This window comes from Bicyclus anynana, chromosome 2 (genome assembly GCF_947172395.1).
Source record: "Bicyclus anynana chromosome 2, ilBicAnyn1.1, whole genome shotgun sequence".
Taxonomy (NCBI): domain Eukaryota; kingdom Metazoa; phylum Arthropoda; class Insecta; order Lepidoptera; family Nymphalidae; genus Bicyclus; species Bicyclus anynana.
Genome location: NC_069084.1, coordinates 9597419 through 9620000, shown reverse-complemented (window position 1 = coordinate 9620000; position 22582 = coordinate 9597419). Strand labels below are relative to the sequence as shown.

Here is a 22582-nt window from a genome sequence, read left to right as displayed (position 1 = left end):
GGGTTCAAATCCTGTCCGGGGCATGCACCTCCAACTTTTCAGTTGTGTGCATTTTAAGAAATTAAATATCACGTGTCTCAAACGGTGAAGGAAAACATCGTGAGGAAACCTGCATACCAGAGAATTTTCTTAATTCTCTGCCTGTGTGAAGTCTGCCAATCCGCATTGGGCCAGCGTGGTGGACTATTGGCCTAACCCCTCTCATTCAGAGAGGAGACTCGAGCTCAGCAGTGAGCCGAATATGGGGTGATAATGATGATGATGATAAATACAAAACATAGGTAGTAGGTATGTTTGTCGTTTCTTCAGTTTACGTACATAAAGGCGTTTATACTGTCACTTTATTAACTACATATAATAAGCCAAACATCAATAAAAAAAATATCTATAGCAATATCTTTTCGCAGCTGAATAACCAATGTGGCAAGAAAATTCCCAGAAACTACCTAAATATAAGTACCTATTATGTACTATATACATATACTAATAATGATGCTGATGATGATGATGATAATGATGATGATGATGATTCATATCTGTATGAAATATAAACAGGTATGTTACTAGATACTAAATTAACTTGCCAGACACAATTTCGAAATATTTGGGCTAATGTCCCCGCAAGAGGATGTCTTTATTGAAGTAAATCGGATTAACTGACCGACACTAAAGGCGACGACGGCGTCTTATATAAACAATGAGTACGTAGAAGAGAATTATAATCACTTTGCTTTCCTCATGAATGTATGGTTGAGCTATTCTACAAATACTTCAATACTCCGGTTGGGTAAATAATTTGGGTACTTGTAAATTAAGTAAGTAGAAGAAGAAGAAGAAGAAATATACTTTATTGTACATTAAAAACAAAAATAAACAATAACTTATAATAACACTTAGAAACTAATGTACAAATGGCGGTCTTATCGCTAAAGAGCGATCTCTTCCAGACAACCACTGTGGAAGAGAAAAAAAAAAAACGTAAGCACCGATTCGGGTATACGCACACAAAAAATAAGAAAAGTTAAGTAATTTAAATACAAGTAATATAATATTAAGTAATTTAAATAGTAAGTATCCGTGATTTGAGACAAATCTTTTTACCTCCAAAATATATCTATACATACGTGTATACAAATTAAACTAGGTAGATATTATAGCTACAGACAATGATGTGTTATTATAATATGTCATGGAGTACAGATAATACAAGTAAATGTTCTTTCAAGAATCCGTGTTATTTAGGAGAAGTTAGAGATAGAGAAGCGGCGGGTCTAGAAGGGTTATAAGCTTAAAAAAGTAGAGATTTCCCGCCCAAAACCCTGTCTGTGTGAAATTTTGTATACCACAAATCTCATGGGAAACATGAATTTTCCCGGGACAAAACCCATGTTTTCATCAATAATTGCTTGAATTTGAATTAATTCGGTTCAATAGTCGTGGCGTAAAAGAGTAACAAACATTCACACCATTAAAACCATTAGTTTTTCGCAAATCTCGAGAAACCATGGATTTTTTCGGGATATTCCTTTTAGTTGCGGCAGATAAAGAGTAATGTTTGTTACTGTTTACCTGCCTCAACTCTAATCATCCATACAAACTTTCGCGTTTACAATATTAGTAGAAAGTTATCGGTAGTTGATAAATGATGATGAATGATCAATATCTTGATTTTGCATCATAAAGGAGAGTTGAATCTTAAAATCATTAAGAATTATTTCAGTACATTTTTTAACTAGTACAAAAACACCTAAATCATTAACCTTGTAGTAATTGGTATACCTATATAAGAGAAATAATAATTACATCTTTCAAAGTCTCTTTTATACTTGCTTTTATTTATCTTGATTTGAATTTTTGGTTCATTGAAGCTGAGAAATACAAATAGTTTTTGTCATAACTTTGAAAATCAATTGAACTGATATTATTCAGTAGTACTTAACTGAACGTTAGTCAGTCATTAAAAACACCAAAATTTTGTAGAAAGTTAAATAAGAATTTTGTATAGACTAACCCAAGCATCTTAACAAGGTCAGTCTAGCTCTGTCCGCTTAGTGCTTACTCTTCACTCACGCAATTAGCGTTGATAACAGATAAGCATCTGATAACAGTATTACCCCCGTGTCGCATCTCGACAGTAAACGAGTTTGTAGTTCAGTAAATTTTTTTTTGGTGTAAAATATTTTCTAGTTAGCAGTGTAGTGCAACAATTCCATACAATAAAAATGACTTTATCAACGGTGTCACGATATTGAATCGAAACTTACAAATTCTATCAAAAAATTAAATAAAATAAGAAACCAAAATTGTGTAATCATATAGCAAACATGGATACTATTACACCAACTGACTTAGAATATGAAAAAATTAACCAGATATATGATGAATGCATAAATTATTTGAAAACAGTAAAAGCTGATAACTTCACGTATGAGGATGAATTAAAATTAGACGATCCAGATCCTGGTTATGAAACTATTGCAGAAGTAAAGGAAAAAATAAAAAACATGCAAGCTCTTTATGTTTTATCAAAATCTAAATCTTTAGATCCCGTACCAAATATAGGTTTTCAAGTTGAAAATGAAACTTTTTCTGGCGGAAGTACTAGTTCAATTTCCAGTGTCATCAAATCGGAAAGGCTGAGACGTCTATCTCAACAATTACCTAAAATTATCATAACTCAGAGCAATACAAGTCTGAGCAAAACAAAGGAAGACAATGAAAAATTAATTCAAAATCATATCATTGTTGGAAATAAAACTGAAAAGAAAATTGAAAGCCCTATTATCCGTCCAAAAAGTGTTGTGAAAAAATGTGAATCAATAAAAAGGTGAATAAATAATATAATAATATATTTGTTGTATATAACAGAAGTAGTACATACAGTAGCAAAAGTACATGAAATTATCTTACCGCAAGTAAATAATACGTGAACGACAAGACGGTAGTCGAGATTTGCATACGAATTCATTTATTTACTCTTTGATAAAATAATGAACTTGAACGTATCTATTAAATGAAATAGTCTAGATAAAATAGAAAAGTACTACATTTATGAATTAAATTTATCTTTTTAGAACTGAACCTGCCTTCCGATATAAGGCTTATTGTGATTTTCCGAAGCGACTGGTCTCTAAAAATGGAATTGAAAACGTAGCTTTAATATCAAATGTTCCATTCGAGAAAATGCGTTTACTGAACGATACTTTTCACACACTGGTAAGGCTTAAGGAATAAGTACAATTTATTTAATAATTTCCTACTGTAACATATCCGAAGACACGGAGTCGGTCCTTGATTTGAGTTCTGGATTGGGTATTAAAATATTAAGATTTTCTTTCTTGCGATAAATTCTTAGAAGCAGTAGTTGGGAAGTAGGTATGTGGTTATACATCCTGCTGCCTTGATTGTTGCGTTAAGCTTTCGATCTTTACCATCTAATAGTGATCCTTACAGTATTGAACCATCACTAAATACCCGCCAACACGCATTGGAATAGCGTGGTGGATAAACTCTACACTTCTCGCCATGTGCCTAACTCTGCAGTGGGTTATTAAAAATAGGCTAACGATGGCGATGAATGTTATTTATTTATTTACACCAGTAATGGCGCAGAAAATAATATAGACATCGCAAATACGAGTAGCAATCATTATTTAGGGCAATTTGCTCGTTTTGCTATTGTCTCAATATTTGGATATCCAATTTTTCAAAATGTTTAGTTAAAAAGGTGATGATATCTCATAAATTGACTCAATCGTTAACATGAGAATATTATTTTTTTAGCTTAAATTTACTTATACTTCGCCATCATGTTTTTTGCTATTACACTCAATGCATTAGATAATATTAAACTCGCTTATACACCCTTCAGCCTTGATTGTAGCGTATTTAGTGAAGTTTTCTATGATGTTATTATGTTTTATCAGATCAATTTACGTTGGCGCTGGATTGTCATGGGAACGGTGATTGTGCACTTTGCGATTTGGCTCGTGTTCGCTATATTCTGGTACATCACTGCCCTGGCTCACTACGACTTTGAACCGGAACCACCGCAACGCTCTTGTGTCACCGGCGGCAAGGATTTTGTCACCATTTTTCTTGCTTCTGTTGAAGCACAGGTTCATAACTCTGATATGCTACTTTTTATTTAGAAATTAAGCCATAACTCATCACATCACACTTATATAATAAATGCAAAAGTCTGTGTGTAAGTATGTATTGACGGCCTCCGTGGCGCAGTGGTATGCGCGGTGGATTTACAAAACGGAGGTACTGGGTTCGATCCCCGGCTGGTCAGATTGAGATTTTCTTAATTTGTCCAGGTCTGGCTGGTGGGAGGCTTCGGCCGTGGCTAGTTACCACCCTACCGGCAAAGACGTACCGCCAAGCGATTTAGCGTTCCGGTACGATGCCGTGTAGAAACCGAAAGGGGTGTAGATTTTCATCCTCCTCCTAACAAGTTAGCCCGCTTCCATCTTAGACTGCATCATCACTTACCATCAGGTGAGATTGTATTCAAGGGCCAACTTGTAAAGAATAAAAAAAAAAAAATGTATGTTCCTCTTTTGTGCAGCGGCTACTGAAGCGATTTGGCTGAAATTTGGAATGGAAATAGATTTTACTCTGGATTAACACACAGGCACATCATCCCGGAAAAATACATGGTTCCCGCGAGATTTGCAAAAATCTGAATTACACGCAGACAAAATCGCCGGCGTCCGCTAGTATTTCAATAATTTTATGATAAAAAAATCCTGTGTTTTTTAAAATGTATTAAGTGCTAGCGAACGCAATTCCATTCACGTGTAATTCTATTTGAATTGAACCTTTAACGACACTATTTTTAATGTAATGGATGTATTTAAGGTTTATAAAGAACATAGAAACTTTTTTGTGTTTCTTGCTTATATTGGATTAAAGAATTTCTATATCATTGTGTTATTTTGCGCGAAAATTTTATATAAGTCCTCTGAATAGATCACAAAAGGTGCAATCTGAAATGTAAAACATTGAATCTCTGCGCCTTAGATAAAGCACGTTAATTGGAATCGATAAATGACTACAGAGATAAACGAATACTTCTAATACTACATAGGAACTACACAATTTTGGCAACTATGTGTATGCTCCAAGACTAAATATAGCCAAGCGTGTTAATGTGATGAGATAATGATAATAACTCAATGGGAGGAATTGTTTGCATCCACGTGATTATGACGTACGGCGCAAAATACAAAAAAGCAGCGGTTTTTATTTATTCTAAACTAGTTAGATTACATTAGACTAGTTGTCTAAAGTAAGAGAAAGATAAATAAGTTGATAATACAACGTTGAAACTGCATAATTTAAAATTTCCTCTTTTCATCATTCAGCTATATTAGATCAGTAATACCGACGCGATTGTAGTCAATTAAGAAAAATTGGACAATTACCTTAGATTGGTCAATCAATCCAATTCTTGTTTCAAATGGTAACGTAATTTAGATTGTCAAAGTTTCCTAATAAAGTTTTCATTCATCGTAACATTATGGTGCTGGATATTCAGTATAATTTCAGTTTTGTTAATTCTTCATACTTATCTACACTTATAACTAGGTAATAGATTTTCTATTGTTAAGACAAAGAATAGATCTAAAGAGTTAAATATGTAGGTAGGTAGTTAGATAATAAGGAATTTATTTATTTACATTACCGTAACCACAAACTAGAAGATATTAAAGCAGCAAAATTTGATGGGTCAAATAGTGTTTAAAATTATTTAAGTAATTATCTAAACAAAATATTATTTCCTCTAGCTTTCTTAACAATGTAGATATCACATTAGGCATTTACTGCAAACTGACAAACTGCTCGCTTTGTGCTTAAAGCTGTAGACGACGGATCTCAATAAAGAAGTTGATTGATCAATTGCTCAATCGTTGTTGTATCATGATGTAGTATGTTTTTGTATTCTCACTAAGTGATATGACATTACTTATCTCTAAGCACAGTAACCCAGCAAGCGGTTTTACTCAGATAGGTATTTAACCATTCGCTGCCCGCAAGTATTTTATCGAAAAGCCCGTCGGCGTTGAAGAAGCTGACAGTCAGGGATTGCGGTTTTAATCTACCGTTGTGAGCCATTTAAAAAATCTTTATACTCCTCTATCGCGCGGAGCATGATACTGTGCTCGCCTATTGCCTTTAGTTTACTTTATATTTTTTTACATGTCACGTAACGGATACGATTTTATGTAGTATAAGCTTACGCTTGACCACAATCAAGCCTGATGGAAAGCAATGATGAGGTCTAAGATGAAGCGCGCTTGCCTAGAAGATGCCTATTCACTATTCTATTCATTAGACGAGAATTGCACTGGTATATAGCTGAAGCTATAAGGAATAGGAATAAGTATGCCTACGAAAACGCAAACCTAATAGAAGTCCGCTAGCTAATAATTAAAATTACTTAATCTTTGCAGTATCAAGATATTTTCATTTACCTACAATGTAATGCAATATACCCAGAGCTCTCCAATCTCATGAAAAAAATTAGACACTGACAAATTTTATAACCACTTTTTTATTTTTTAGACAACAATTGGTTTTGGTGATCGTGCTATAGATGAAGAATGTCCGGAATCCATTTTTCTTTTCATAATGCAGGTGGGTTAAAATAATATTTCTATTTATTTACACTGAAGCATCATCATCAAAATAATTATCAATAACTATCGATGTTATGTAATTATTGTTGTTAAAAAATATTTTTTACATTTAAGCTAATACTCGGTACTGGATTGTCGGGAGTGCTAACGTGCGTGGTTTACGCCAAATTGACGAGACCGGAAAAACTGTCACGAGATGGCGTTGGATTCAGTAAAAAAGCCGTTGTAAGTACAAGACGTGATTTTTTTAAAGAGTAGTTAAAGTTAACGTTACAATTTTTTGGTAATTTCATATTTTATATTTTAAATATTTGCTAATTTTATTTTATTAAGTAGCCGAAATTCAAAATGGCAGGATTGATCGTAAGTTTCAAAAGGTGTGTCATTACTTCGATTTAACCGATTTTGGAATCTCCGTTAAACCTACATGGATACGACCTGTATCCTCTGAATATAACAATTCTTTCATTACTTACACATCTACAATTTGACCATTAACTTGTTATAGGCGACAGGCATATTCTTTTAACAGAACTTATCCTAGCATTATGTTTGGTTGCGATTTTGCTATTATTTTTATTATTACAAGCATAGCATAATACAACCGAGGTTTTGTCACAGAAAACATATGTACAAGGTTTTGTATTAAGTTGTCAGTTGTCACGCCCGATCGGCATGCAAAATATTAATATTATTTACGTACATAATATAGATATAATTAATGAACAATTCATTGAAAAAAAATTAAATCAATAGGTACCTAATGTCAAAAAAATTAAATAATATTGTCAAAGGAATTAATTCATAATGTTAATTAAATTACTGGAGTAAAAGAGTCCTGGAGAAACCTACGCAGATTATTTTTAAATCGAATTAAATTTTTCTCCTGTCAAAAAAAAGATATGGCACATATTCTTTTAAAATAAAAAAATATATCACGCAGATGAAGTGATATTTTCATTTTTTTCCAGTCCCGCCTGTATGTGTCATCAAACATCATTTTTCTCAAGTTTCAGATTCGTTGAATTTAGGTAAAACTTAACATTATTCTTACCATACATTCTTAGACATTTGCATCGCTTAGATTATAATTATTAACAACATTGAGTTGGTATGACATCTTCGATGTTGTTATTTCAGATTTGTTTGCGTGATGGCCGCCTGTGCCTCATGATAAGAGCTTGGGACCTCAACTATGACCACATCATCAGCTCTGAGTTTACAGCACACTTCGTTAATACACACAGGTAGGTAATACTACATAGGTACCTACTCGTGTATGCATGAATACTGTATGAATTTCACGCTTACAAAGTAACATACTTCCGCATGTATTTAGACATTCAATGAATACCTGTTACAAGAAACGACATATAAAAATACTAGCGGACGACCGAGACTGCGTCCGCGTGGAAATCAATGTAAACTTTCAACCTCCATTTCACCACTTTAGAGGTTGAATTAAAAAAATCTTGAATCACATTATATTACGTATTATTTTTATAATTTATGAACAAATTTTTTAAACTGTAACGTAAACTGAGTTTCCATAAAAACTTTCAGCCCCTATTTCACCCCCTTCTATTTTCATTTTAGGGTCAAAATGTACCTACCCTATGTTTTGCTCCACGATCCCATTTACCATTATAACAAAATTTATCTTGATCGGTTCAGCGTTTAAGCCGTGAAAAGGTAACAGACAGACTTACATTCACATTTATAATATTAAGTAGGTATATAAAAGTATAGATAGATATCAATATCTATAATACTAACTTTTTTTAACCAGGACAAAAGAAAGCGAAGTGATCCGTTATTATGCACGAAGCTTACCACTCCAGCAACGACAATTCCTGCTGTGGCCTGTTACCCTAGTACATGAGATCAATGCAGCCAGCCCCTTGTATCGACTGTCTCCACGAAATATTGCTGAAAATAGGTAAATTAAGCATAAAAGTCACTTACGACATTAGAGCCTTTTATATTTTAATAGTGATTTCCCATTTCCCATTCAGGCACGTGGTTCCCGGTGCCGTAGGAATAGGTACGGGGATAATGTAAATAGCCTTATAGCCTTCCTCGATAAATGTGCTATCTAAAACTGAAAGATTTTTCATATCATACCAGTAGTTCTCTCTTTAGGTTTATAATATTAGTATAGTTTATCATCATTAAAAACTCATATTTGGCTCACTCTTGAGCGCGAGTCTCCTCTCAGAATAAGAGGGAGGAGGGGACCACGCTCACTAAATGCTGATTGGCAGGCTTCACGCAAGTAGAGCATTAAGAAAATTCTCAGGTATGCAGGTTTCCTCACGATGTTTTTCCTTCACCGTTTAATAAAAAAATAATGCTAATCCTAAACATTAATTTCACTCTTATTGTCTTCCAGTTACGAGATCACAGTAAGCTTAAAAGGCGCCTCTGCCTCAATGGGTACCTTCACCCAGAGCCAGACTTCTTACCTTCCGAAAGAAGTTGTTTGGGGACATCGATTCCCACCAGTTGTAATGTAAGTATGAATGTAATAAAAGTAAAATTATGACTTACCTAAATAATTCATACCATCCATACTGATATTATAAATGCGAAAGTCTGTTTGCCTAAACCATTGAGTCGCTTTGAATGAAATTTGGTATGGAAATAAATTATTTATATATATTTTTTAAGACAAATATTTGCCATATCTTTGATATATGTCCAATATTTATCCATTCCCTTCCATCTAGTCCGGAAAGGCTCTATTAAGCGTGGGTACGACAATAGACCAACAGGGTGGGGATCGAACAACCACCCCTCGGTGATGAGTCCGACCGCTCTTGCCGTTAAGCTATGGAGGCTCTTTTTTTAAATTAGACATAAGAAGCAAGCAGACCATAGGTTACTTTTTATCCCAGAAAAACCGACGGCGGGATTTTTAAAAAAACTGATTTTACGCGAACGGATTAATGGGCGTCCGCTAGTTTCTTATAATCACTTCGTTGGAATAACGAAATGCGTTTTCTTCTGTGAATTTTGATAAGGTTTTGTTTCTAAGTAGGGTTTCAGGTAGCGTGGAATAATAAGACCAGTTATTGACATTCATTTATTTTTATGATTGTTAGTAAAAGCCTTGAATTATGTTTTTTTTTTTTGCTTTGGGCGATGATGATAAACTTGATAATGGCCATATAACTATAGTATTATTTTATGTTTTTCGCCATTCACAATTTCAGGTACGACAGACATCGTCAGAAGTATGTGATAGATCACTCCAAACTGAACGCAATAGAACCGGTAGACACTCCGTACTGCAGTGCTCATGAACTATACAGGTATGAAACCAAATTATTTAAAAACAAGTCACAGAATAATACAGAATGAGTCTTTACAATCCACGCAGCAAAGCTGATGAAACACATAAAAAAACAAACGTCACGCATACGTCTCCTTGACATCCGCTTATTGTTGCTATCTACCATTTAAACAAACTTTTTTCATAATTTGTATCTAACTAACAACAATTACGTAAATTAATATCAAAATAGACTTATAATAATTAATAACTATCTATAAAAAAATACTCCATCTTATTTTTGTAACCAGTTATTAAAATATTTAAAAACACAAGACGCCATTTTTCTTGATTTTTATATTGAAAATCACTCATGCGACGCTTTGGGTCGTACTGACTCGAGAAGTATTAGTTTTTGAATTTGTATTTGGAATGTCTGCATCATTGCCGTGCTCCGTGCGTTCTATCTGTCTATTATTCTTTAATCTGTGAAACAAGTATAATCAGCAAGTGATACGTACCTTACCACTATATTCGGATTACCTGGAATATATTGACAATAACTATACTATACTTAAGCCAAACTCGCTGTGGAATATTTATCAACAAACAAATTAAAAATGAGGGTACAAATTATTGGTCATTTTACTCCTAATAAAAGTTCCGACTAAGCAACGAAAAGAAAAAGAAGTTTTGAAATCACGCGCGAGATTATTTACGCACAATCCATTGCTAGGTGTACTAATTAACACGAATTAGCAAACTAATCATTAAGTCCCAAAACTGTTTTACACCAATTAGTTAGGTACACTAAAATAGAAGAAAATTTATGCTGTGAAAAGAGACCGACCATTTTGGGCCCAGCACGTTACAGAAAAAAAAATACATGACGGAAAATTCTTCATTTAATCATCAAAATCTCCAAAAATAATTAGAATTGATAGTTGCTTATATTTTTTGAAAATGTGTGTGTTTTTGAAATCGTGCATTTTATAATGCAGACATATCTTGATTATGCAACTTTCAATAACACTGAAATTAAACCAGTCTAAAACTGATATTATTATTTATTAAATGATACTAATTTGGAAATTTCATTAAATTTGGACCGATTAATCTCCACAAAATTGAAAATAATTTAATTTTAAATCATGTATCAGTTATGATTTTGAATTCTTTCAGGATATCCGGTTCTCAAAAAGAAAAGTCGGATCCACCTGGCACCCCTGGAAGTTTTAGCGAAAAAGTCTCTACCTTCCAGATTGAGAGAACTTCATCTTTTAAGAGAAAAGATAAAAGGATGTAAATGAAATTTTTAATTAGTTATATATTATATATTTGGGGTTGGGAAGAAAGAAAATATACTTATGTGTATCAGAAATTAAAATTTTAATATATTTTGTCAGTAAACAGTATTATTAAAGGTTAAACATAAATTTGTGTTTTATTAAAAACACTAGCGGACGCCCGCGACTTCGTCCGCGTGAAAGTCGTTGTAAACTTTCAACTACCCCTATCCTACCCTACCCTACCTCTACCCTACCCTATCCCAAATCTACCCCTACCCTACCACTACCCTACCCCTGCCCTACTCCTACCCTACACTACCCCTACCCTACCCTACCCTACCCCTACCCTACTCATTAAGGCTGCACTTCTTTATTTATTACCCCCCCGCGCGAGTCGCGTCGAGCGCGGCAACCGTTACACAAAAATAATCCATATAGCATGAATTAGTATTCACGCGCGATGGCTTAGCGTATTTCTTGTATAACTTTGGTGTTTCTTTACCGATTTTTATGATTCTTTTTTTATTGAATAGGTAATAATGTTAACTTTTTTAGTTAGGGATGAGTGATGAGTGTTATAAACATAAGAGTTGCCAAATATAATTAGAAAGCTCCGAACTGCTAAGCTATCGGGAGTTACACGTGTTATTGTGAGTCAACCATAAAAGATAGACATATATATGCTGTTGTGTTTTTATAGATTATTTTAAGGAGAACATTTTCGTCATACATGATTTCTATGTAGCTTTAACCATTAAGGCTGTACATGCGACGGAAGCTTAAAAAATTGACTAACTTCTCCCGTTTTCTCAACATTTCTCTTCACTGCTCTGCTCCTATTGATCGTAGCGTAATGAAAAGTATACTATAACCTGCCCAGGAGTATGTAGAATAATTGTACCAAGTTTCGTTGAAATCCGTCCAGTAGTTTTTGTTTCTATAAAGAACATACAGACAGACAGACAGACAGACAGACAGACAAAAATTTTACTAATTGCATTTTTGGCATCAGTATCGATCACTAATCACCCCCTGATAGTTATTTCGGAAATATATTTCATGTACAGAATTGACCTCTCTACAGATTTATTATAAGTATAGATTATGATGTATTTACCTGTTATATGGAATCAAGCTAATTTTATAGTCAATATTGGAATGAGCTATAATGAGTACTCGAAAATATTGCGATCATTAAAGTGGATGGGAATACGTAATCGTAAGTATAATAAGTGTAGAACCTACCAATATATTTTTATTTTATTTATTTTTTATTTATTATTCAACAAAAAACACATTTAAATTAAGCCTAACCATAGTGCAACACAAACATATTGTAGTATGAAAAAGGTAAAATCTATATAGTTAAATGTATATGAAATTATATAGATACAATAATAGACACTATACTATAGCCTTTCTTGATGAGTACTGTTTACCAACAAAGAAATTAGAAATGAAGGTAGAAAAGGCATGTCATTTCATAACTTATTTATTTTAAATTCTGAATGGATCGTTTATAAAACCTTATATAAAACATATTAACCATATCTAATTGTTCTAAGCTTATTAATCAGATTTATTTTCATTAATTTAAGAACAAGTTAATTATAATATAATTATTATTAGGTGTGTAATGACTAGTGATTTATACCCTCATTTTTGATTTGTTTGTTGGTAAATAGTACTCATCAAGAAAGGCTGAAGTATAGTAATATTACTAGAACATGGCTGGCAAAATCCACGCTAAACAAATAAGAAATGCGGGTATATTTGAACTCTGTGCAAACCTAGATTCTAGGCCATGGGTATTGATTGAAACGTTGCTTTATCAACAAATATTTCTTATCTTATTGGATTTAGGTGTTATCTTGACGGAACGTAGATAGCTTGACTTAGTTGTAACACGGCTCTTTGAAAATATATACCTGCGTTTAATTTTCTGTAAAGTGCTCGTAAAGAAACAATTAAAATTAACAAAACTCAAAAGTGAACGTAGTGATTAACATTAATCTACAATTGAGTTGCAATATTTGAAATCGAAATCATTGATTAGATAGTTTTGAAAAACTTCGTCGGAAGTACTCAATGTAATCTGATAATAGTAGTTTTCAATCACAGGAAATAGCAACTCCTTAAAATGAAATAAACAAAGAAACTATAAATTACGTTTTCAGTGAAAATATATCAATAATGGAAAATAGAGAATATGAAAGGAGAGGTAGTAAGCCACGAGCTTTTGAAAGATCCTTTAGCTACTCCGCAGCAATTGGCAATGGCTCTGAAAGGTCCTCTATTGAAATACCGACCATGTCAAACACTGAAGTGTACACAAATGAAGATATAAAGAAACATTACAGAATTTCGCAAACATATGTAGAAGGTAAAGAAATTGTTTTTCCCTTTATTGCGTCAAACCAAGATACAGAAGACGGTAACATAAATAAATATGACGAACAATACAGTTCACAATATTCAAGTGAAGACGAGATCACTGACGGAGGTCTGGTTATGACGATAGATGTTGAAACAGAGTCTCCTAAAAGCTCCGAAAAAAGAAATATATCAGATGCGTCAACGCAGCCTGTAGTGGATTCTGTGAATTCAACTGAAATTTATGATACAATTGAAATGATTGAAAGTATTGACAACGACACTGACACCATACCTACTACTGCCTACTATAATTATTCCTCTCCATACACTAGTAGAAGGCGTAAAAAAGGTAAAAAAGTTAGGTAAGATATAATTCAATTTAAGAAGATGATAAAAATAAATTAGCTCTTTGGCACCTATGGCTTTAGATTATCCTTTGTTTAACACGTCACCTACTAAAGTTGGATGCAGTAAATTAAATAAATATTAGGTACAATATAATTGATGAGCTAAGCAATGTTTATCATTTTGTTTTAAATGATAATCCTACCTTGAAAATTGCATTCATGTACCCTTAAAATTGTCGAATTAAATCCGAAACCATTGAAACCGAATCTCAATACTCATTCGTTACGAACAATATGTCTAACACAAATATTTTATCATAAATTTTGATAAGATAACACCCAAATAACATATTCGAGAATCACGCCAACCTTAATATTTCGCACAAATATTTAAAGATGGTTGTTTACAATCGATTCAAAGCTTTTTATAAATGTTTATGTTGGCGCAACCGTATTAAAGCAATGTGTTCTAATCTTTTGTAAAAAAAAAAATAAACAAACACGCTGAACCAATATTGAAATAATCGAAAATTGAATTAACCTAAGCTTTTAAAACTCAATAAAAACTCTATTAATTACCTTTTCACGGCTAAGCCATTAAACCGATTTGAAAGAAATTTGGTATAGAGATTAAGTGAACTATATTATAGCCCGAATAATTTACGGTTAAAAATAAAAGAAGTTGTGGGCATCCGCTAGTTTAGTATATACATATTGATGTTAGCAAATTTTATTTGTTTAAATTAAATGAAAATTAAAACAATAATTATTATAGTTTAATTTATACAGATATCAGCCTGGTCGACCGATGCGTTCACGAAGAGTGGTTTACAAAAATGGCGAAGAAAATGTTCCCGTTAGGAGCAACATACCGTCTAAATCTATCAAATACATGAGGGACATTGTTAACACTGTGGTCGGTATAAATACATATAAATACAATTTATGTGTCCATCTGTGATTTCAAAATTTCGGTTGTTTTTCATAGACTTTTCAGTTGTGTGCATTTTAAGAAATTAAATATGATGTGTCTATCATATTTAATTCTGCTTGTGATTTTAAAATTTCAGTTGTTTTTCATAGACTTTTCAGTTGTGTGCATTTTAAGAAATTAAATATGATGTGTCTATCATATTTAATTCTGCTTGTGATTTTAAAATTTCAGTTGTTTTTCATAGACTTTTCAGTTGTGTGCATTTTAAGAAATTACCTATACATTTAAAAAATACTTATCATTAATATACGAGTAAAATAACGACTAAGAAACGACTTGTTTTAGGAAAAATCGGAAACAATCAATAGATCCCGCAGATACAAACAAGACTTATAGTTATTTCCTAGTAATTTTCATAATTAAATTACCCGTATGATAAGCATAGTTATGCTAACGAGCAATTTGTTATTTGCTTCGATGTCTAACAAAAAATTGAAAATTACCTTCACTAATATACGAGTATGTTCATTCTACAATGCTTTCAATTACTATTTTTAACACGCTTGTATTAGCTTCACTTGTGCTGGTTTTCGATTAGGATGAAATTTTCATCACACGCTCTGAGTTCTGATGACAATACATAGCTAAGAAACGTCTTTACAAACCCAATACGGCGGCCTCCCCAAAATGGCGGACTGATTGTTTGAAATCCACCCCCATGATAGATATCAAACGAAAGGGTTTGAAAAGAATACGACAATAAGTGCGTGCTAAAAGCGGGTTTTTAGTTTTCAAATTCTTTTAGAACCTATTTGATGAGTTTTATTTAACTGAGCAGTTCAACGGTTTATTTAATACTGTGTTGTTAAAACTGTAGAACGAGTTGTTCTTCCTAAGCTTATCGATTTGGACGTAGTTTCCCTGAAAAAACGCAAAAGTTAGTTACACCGACTGTTGAGTCTGCTAGAGTATCCATAGAACTCTACTCATATGTATTTAAAAATGAAAAAAAAAATACGACTGACTGTCGCGGTAAAGCTATTGCATTTAATTTTTTATTAAATTATTTATTTTATTTATGCAGTATTTATTTTTCTTTAGAAAATAATAAAAAATAAAAGAATATATAAAAAAAAACAAAAAATGTCTATACGTAGAGCTGAAATCGAACTCTGGTTAAGTTTTGCTCCTTAGTTTCACACCACTTGTCCAGTTGGGTCGATATCATAACGTCGAAATGTGTTAACTTGATGCACGGCTTGGGTGTTAGGTTTATTTTCGTTACGGAATTTCTTGATTCTGACGCCGCGCTCAAAGCCCGCGATAAAAGCTATGCAATAGCTTAAAAATATCTGAATCAATTAAAAACCAAAGCCAATATGATAATCGATAATACCTTTTTGATTCAACTTCTCCAAGATGTTTCTGTAGTTTTATTTTTTTTGTTTGTATTTCAGATAAATAGCAAATGGCGGTTCATAATTTTGTTGATATTCTGCTCATATTTCATCTTCTGGTTCATGTTTGCCGGGATCTGGTACGCTGTCACCTCTTCGTACCAGGATGACATAGGTGACGGTAAGCAACATTGCGTCACGGGCACTTCTTCGTTTGCTGGGCTCCTGATGATGGCGGTGGAGACACAGGTAAAAATATTTTTGAATTTATAGTAGGCTAGTTGATTGTTCATTATCATTCTATTAGATCATAAAAATATATTGAGTTTTTTTTTTAAACTTAAATACTCTCAAATTTAAATTTTAAATTATACGAGTACTTCTGGTTAAACGTCCGAAAACTCTGCCTCTTTAAGTTATCAGTACCATTGCGTAAAGCACGTTTTGTTTACTAGTTTCACCTTTCAGTTTTGTATTAAAAACCACGATCTTTAATATTTTCACTGGAAGTATAGTGTATTCTGAGGTATAAAACTTTCAAAAATCGGACATCTTTTAGTTTGACATGTACATGTTTACTAATACTATGACGTCATTAAATGGTCGACAGTATTTTTGACGTCACCGTCGTATAATTAAAAACTCAATATTTCGTAGCCCGATCGAAATCCGAAATTATTTTGTTGACAATTACTTTATTTAATGATTTTTTTTTAAGAGAGAATTAATTTAACCTAATTTTTAGATGACGATCGGATACGGAGTAAGATATCCGAATGAAGAATGCCCTGAAGCTATTATCATTATGGTATTGGAGGTAAGAGTTATTGAATTTTTAGTAATTGTTGCAATTTTGTTTTTACCTAGATGACCATTAAAAAGTTAAAGATTCAAATCTATATGTTGTCTCGTTAAAGCTCTAAAATAGCTTGACGAATTAAGAATTTTTCTTGTATTATTTTTGTTTGTTTAATCGAAACAAGTTCTTCTAAAAGATGTCTAATTGAGCCTTATCTAAGGAATCTTGCTAGAAAAAACCCAAAGCAATAGTCACAAAAAATCATCATCATCATTATAAACCCATATGCGGCTCACTGTTGAGCTTGAGTCTCCTCTCAGAATTAGAGAGTTTACACCACGCTGGCCCAATGCGGATTAGCAGACTTCACACACGCAGAGAATTGAGCAAATTATCTAGTATGCAGGTTTTCTCACGATGTTTATCCTTCACCGTTTTGAGACACGTGATATTTAATTTCTTAAAAAGCACACAACTGAAAAGTTGGATGTGCATGCCCCGGAGCGGATTAGAGCCCACACCCTCCGGAATCGGAGGCAGAGGTTATCCTCTGGGCTATCACGGCTCTTGATAATATTGTCTGTTATTCGCAGTGCTATGAAAGTTTTAGGTGGCTCAAAACCGTCGGGCTAGTGGAATAGTAAAACACATATGATTCTCAACACACATTCTCTATTCTCATAACACATTCTCTATTGCAGATAGTAGCAGGTACAGCTTTATCTGGTGGTCTCGCTGGTTTGCTCTTCATAAAACTGGTGCGCCCTAATAGACAAGGTGTGTCTATTGGATTCAGTAAGAAAGCCACTGTGGGTATCCATGATTCTTCATTATAGACTGAGCTTATTACAGTCAAATCTTCTTGATTTTATATAAACCGAAGATCGTAAAGGGATCTTTATAAACGGCAAAAAATCAGGCCTATTGTAGGGGAGCCGTTATTATAGCGGCAATAGATCATTTTTGAAAATTTCATTTGTCTAACTATCACCGTTCATGAGATACAGCCCGGTGACAGACGGACGGACATCGGAGTCTTAGTACCGTACCGTTTTGCCCTTTGGGTTCGGGACCCTTAAAAACTTTTATTGGTATTACTCTCGGCAGAAGAGATCCCCGCTAATTTGCCTTCGTGGCAGCCCTTTAAAAACACTGTTAAAAATCCAACTTTAAGGGACTTGAACGAAGAGTTGTCACGAAGCTAAAGTGTCTGGCGTCAGGGGAAATATTTTCTCTTGATATCCTGAAGGTCATATAAAAATCTACGTTGTACCATGTTCCGGTACCATGACGTGTAGATCCAAAACGGGTATGGATTTCCATCCATTCCCTCACAAGCACCCGCTTCCATCTAAGATATGATCATCATTTACCATCAGGTGAGATTGTAGTCAAAGGCTAACTCGTACCTAAAGAATAAAAAAATAACAAAAATTGCATGTCAGAATCGCAATCAGAATCAGAATAATTTATTTGCAGGAAACATTATATTTTATCATACAAAGATGTTCTTAAAATAATAAGTAACAATGTCTCACCTTTAATATGTACTACCTATACTAGATACGTATCTTATTATGAGCTGACAAACTTGAAAGCTATTTTATAATGACGAGGGAAGGACTACACGGACTGTCAAAGAGAAGCCACAGGGTATGGTGCGGCGCCGCACCGCAAACATTTTACCGCATCACTGTACACAAGGGCTACGCGGCGCCGCAATACGGCACCGTTGCGGTGCCGTAGCATAAAATGTACCTGCGGTAAGGCGCCGGAACGCACCGCGTGGCTTCTGCCTTAAAGCGGGGACACATGATGCGTTGCGGCGCCGCAACTTTGTTATGGCGCAACGACGCTGTAGCAGCGTTGGACAGTCTATTAATAAAGTAATGTTGTAACGCATAAACAACTGAACAGTGGTGCTTTGACGTCGCAAAGCAACCTCCCTGCCTCGTGACCGGTGCGGCGCCGCAACGCATCGTGTGCCCCCGCTCTTACCATTAGCAAAGCTCGAAACTATTTGTTTTATGTATAGAATTGATTACATCCAAACATTTTCAGGTATGTCTTCGCGATGGTGAACTATGTCTTCAGTTTAGAGTATGGGATCTATTAAACGTGCATTTAATTGGAAGCACTATAACTGCATACATGCTTAAGCCTATCAGGTTAGACGATTTATTTTGTTACTTTATTATACGTCGCTAACACCGTCAACTACATTTTATATTAATTACTTTAGCATTAAGTTAACGCTTACTACCTTTTCTAGTAGCAACTATTCTTTTATCTTTTTACCTACTGCGTAGTCACTGGTAAATATCGCTTAGAAAGATAAGTGTTTCCACTTTCTTTATCCATTTTTAGCAGAATTAAAACTAAAAAAAAAACTTTAAATAAAAAAATTAAATTCTTGTTTTTGTAACTTAATTTTTTTACATTTTTGGGGTTCCGAACGTATGAAGTACTAAAACGGAACCCTTATAATCTCACTCGCGCACATTTTAATGTCTGACTGTCTTTAATTCTTGTCCTGGATTAAAAATATATATATTAACTAAACTAAAATTAAGTTATCGATACTACCGTTTAATCTCTCTGTATTTTCTATTTCAGAACATTAGAAGGTGAAAGAGTACAAAATTACATACACCAGCTTGAACTGAAAGAAGGTCGAGCATTCCTCCTCTGGCCCATTACTGTGGTGCATGTAATTAACCACGAAAGCCCTCTCTATGATCTCACAGCGCAAGATATGATGGACTTCAGGTAGGTTCTTCACCCAATAATCCAATTTTGGAATCATCATCATCATCACCATCATCATCAACATCATCATCATCATCATCATCATCATCATCATCATCATCATCATCATAGTCATCATCATCATCATCATCATCATCATCATCATCATCATCATCATCATCATCATCATCATAATCATCATCATCATCATCATCATCATCATCATCATTAATAGCCTCTTTGAAAACTCTACACTATAACTGAATTGCATGGCTTTGTATCGACCACTACCATTAATATTATTTTGCTAGTCAAGAAGCTCAACGCTCGATATTAACAATTATTGCACGGTGCTATCGATTACTATAATTATCCGTTATTTCTTTTAGATTCGAGATAGTGGTCTGTCTAACAGGCTCGTCAAAGAACATGGGGACAGTGACACAAAGCAGAACGTCTTACCTTTCCAAGGAAATCATTTGGGGATACAGATTCAAAAATGTCTTACAGTAAGTATACCAGCAAGTATATTAGGTGCGATCCCGCACTAGAAAGCACAGTGTTGGCCGACCCCCCCACCAAAATGGATTGACGACATCAAGCGAGTGACAGGGATTCGCTGGATGCAGGCGGCTTACTATAGTGATGTTTGGAAGTCCCCACAAAAGCCCTATGTCCTGCAGTGGATGTCCATCGCTTGACATGATGATGATGATGATGATGATGATGATGATGACTTTTGTTGTAAAAATGTTGTAAAAGCAACGGTTTTACATGGCAATATTATATTTTATACCAAGTCTGTTTTATTATACCCCTTGACTGCGATCTCACCATGACGATAAAGCAATGAACGCTAACTGGTTGGATATACCAGTTTATGCTACCTACACCTCTGACGGTTTCTACGCGGCATCGTACCGGAACGCTAAATCACTTGGCGGTACGTTAAGGTGGTAACCACGATGCCTACCACCAGAAAGAAAAGTTCAACATTTGGGTTGTTTTCCTTGTAGATCTATGCGCCATCAGTTTTCTGCCCTTTAGATAGAAGCTGAAGATATTCATAGATTTATTAAGCACTTGAATGTTCCTTGATGATTATAACGATAAAATTCACAGTTCATTTGTTTTCAAGATAGACTTTTATATTTTTTAATTTTAATCTTAATTTATTTTTTAAATATTAATTTAAATTTAATTTTAATCGTAACTAGTTGTGACCATTAATTAGTTATGTCCACTGCAGGACATGGGCCTCCTGAAAAGATTTCCAAACACCACGTTTTCGAACAGCCTGCATCCAGCGGATACAACTTGAAATTGCCAGTTCACCTATAGGGGTCAAATTTATTTTGAAATTATGCCACACATCACAATATTTTCAGTACAAAAGTTCACCCCGGAAAATACCCTGCAATGTGTGGCATAACCCAGAAAATGGCCCCAGCTCATAATGCTACGTGACCATTTGAATTAGGACATATAGCGCTGATTTTCAGCTAGAACAACATATCTTAGGGCTATATCGGTAACTTTAGTTCATATGCAGATCTCCTCATTTCTGATTTATAAGTTAAGTCAAAAATGGTTCGCCCATCCGTTTACGACCGTATCTAACATGTATGTAACTTTTTAGCTGGTCAAAGAAACACGAAGCATACTCCATTGATGTAGAACACCTCGACTCTGTGGAACAAGTGGAAACACCGCTATGCAGCGCCAGCCAACTGAAAGAATTCGAAGAAGACATCAAATCTTCAGCACAGTTGCTATCAACCACTCCTCCTCACTTATCTCTTACACGCATGTCTTTGACTGATGAGGATATCACTCTATCCAAGGCTGAGGAGTCAGTGCCTTCTAGTCCAACTATAAATAGAACCTCCACCCGAAGAAGTTTTGGATGGAATTTTAGAAGATTTTATCCGGAAAGATATATGGCTCGTCAGACTGAAGGGTCAGCAAAGGTGTGAATTGTAACTAGTATTTATGTAATTTTCAGTACTTATTACGATAAAGTCCGATGATTCATGGGTATTCGTACGTAGATGAGATGATAATTTGTTATTTAAATTATTGTGTATTTGTAAGTTCTAATTAGAGTGTAAGTTTAATAATGCAGGTTTTAGAAATTAAAATATTTATTTGAAATATTTTCGTGTTTTATTTATATTTATTACTAGCAGAACCTTGCAGTTTCACCCGCGTAGTTCTCTTTACCGTGGGATTACGGGGATGAAATATAGCCTATGTTATTTTCTGATAATGTAGCTTTCTATAGGTAAAAGAATTATTAAAATCTATCCAGTAGTTTTCGAGTTCATTCACCCAGTACAAAAATACAAATCCGACCTTTTTACAAAATTAGTATATACTGGCAAACTCCCGCAACTTCGCGTAATTCAATTATACATAAAATCTCGCGGAAACCATTGTTTTTAGGGGTAAAAAATAGTCTATAAGTTGCTCAAAGACCTCCTCTATCTTCCAGTAAACGTCTCACTAAAATCGGTTAAACAGTTTTTGAAATTATTCCGAACAAAGAGAAAGACAGACAAAAAAAGGTTATTTCTATTTTGGAATCGTGTAAATAAGTACTTGAGAAAACAAAAACAGACACTTCGATTTAATTTGTAATTTATTCTATTACTTAGTGATTTCTATTCATACTCCTCAGTGCTCTTATCTCTATTTCATTTTAAATCTCTTTACATCACTTAATTCATACTCATCAATGCTATAATCTCTATCTCATTTTAAACTATGCA

The 22582-nt window shown here is 34.1% G+C and overlaps 2 protein-coding genes across 2 annotated transcripts; both read left to right on the top strand.

Annotated features, from left to right (window-relative positions):
- Positions 1-2099: 2099 nt before the first annotated feature.
- Positions 2100-11357, top strand: LOC112054773 (ATP-sensitive inward rectifier potassium channel 11-like). Its single transcript, XM_052886505.1, has 10 exons — positions 2100-2827; positions 3075-3216; positions 3927-4118; positions 6574-6645; positions 6762-6872; positions 7788-7894; positions 8437-8586; positions 9040-9159; positions 9863-9961; positions 11104-11357. Exons 1-10 carry the CDS (start codon positions 2325-2327, stop codon positions 11225-11227), a joined length of 1620 nt encoding a protein of 539 aa, XP_052742465.1. The 5' UTR covers positions 2100-2324; the 3' UTR covers positions 11228-11357.
- A 1979-nt stretch (positions 11358-13336) lies between these two features.
- Positions 13337-21937, top strand: LOC112054778 (G protein-activated inward rectifier potassium channel 3-like). The gene is made up of 9 exons (XM_024094676.2): positions 13337-13948; positions 14723-14849; positions 16325-16513; positions 17010-17081; positions 17765-17872; positions 19125-19231; positions 19680-19832; positions 20201-20320; positions 21451-21937. Exons 1-9 carry the CDS (start codon positions 13404-13406, stop codon positions 21785-21787), a joined length of 1758 nt encoding a protein of 585 aa, XP_023950444.2. The 5' UTR covers positions 13337-13403; the 3' UTR covers positions 21788-21937.
- The last annotated feature ends 645 nt before the right edge of the window (positions 21938-22582 follow it).

Excerpts from the sequence above, each read along its gene's own strand:
- LOC112054773 (XM_052886505.1), top strand. The coding sequence starts at position 2,325 with ATGGATACTATTACACCAACTGACTTAGAATATGAAAAAATTAACCAG. Across the intron at positions 3,217-3,926 it reads ACGATACTTTTCACACACTG|ATCAATTTACGTTGGCGCTG; the intron begins GTAAGGCTTAAG and ends ATGTTTTATCAG. Across the intron at positions 9,160-9,862 it reads CGATTCCCACCAGTTGTAAT|GTACGACAGACATCGTCAGA; the intron begins GTAAGTATGAAT and ends TCACAATTTCAG.
- LOC112054778 (XM_024094676.2), top strand. The coding sequence starts at position 13,404 with ATGGAAAATAGAGAATATGAAAGGAGAGGTAGTAAGCCACGAGCTTTT. Across the intron at positions 13,949-14,722 it reads AAAAAAGGTAAAAAAGTTAG|ATATCAGCCTGGTCGACCGA; the intron begins GTAAGATATAAT and ends TAATTTATACAG. Across the intron at positions 17,082-17,764 it reads TTATCATTATGGTATTGGAG|ATAGTAGCAGGTACAGCTTT; the intron begins GTAAGAGTTATT and ends TCTCTATTGCAG.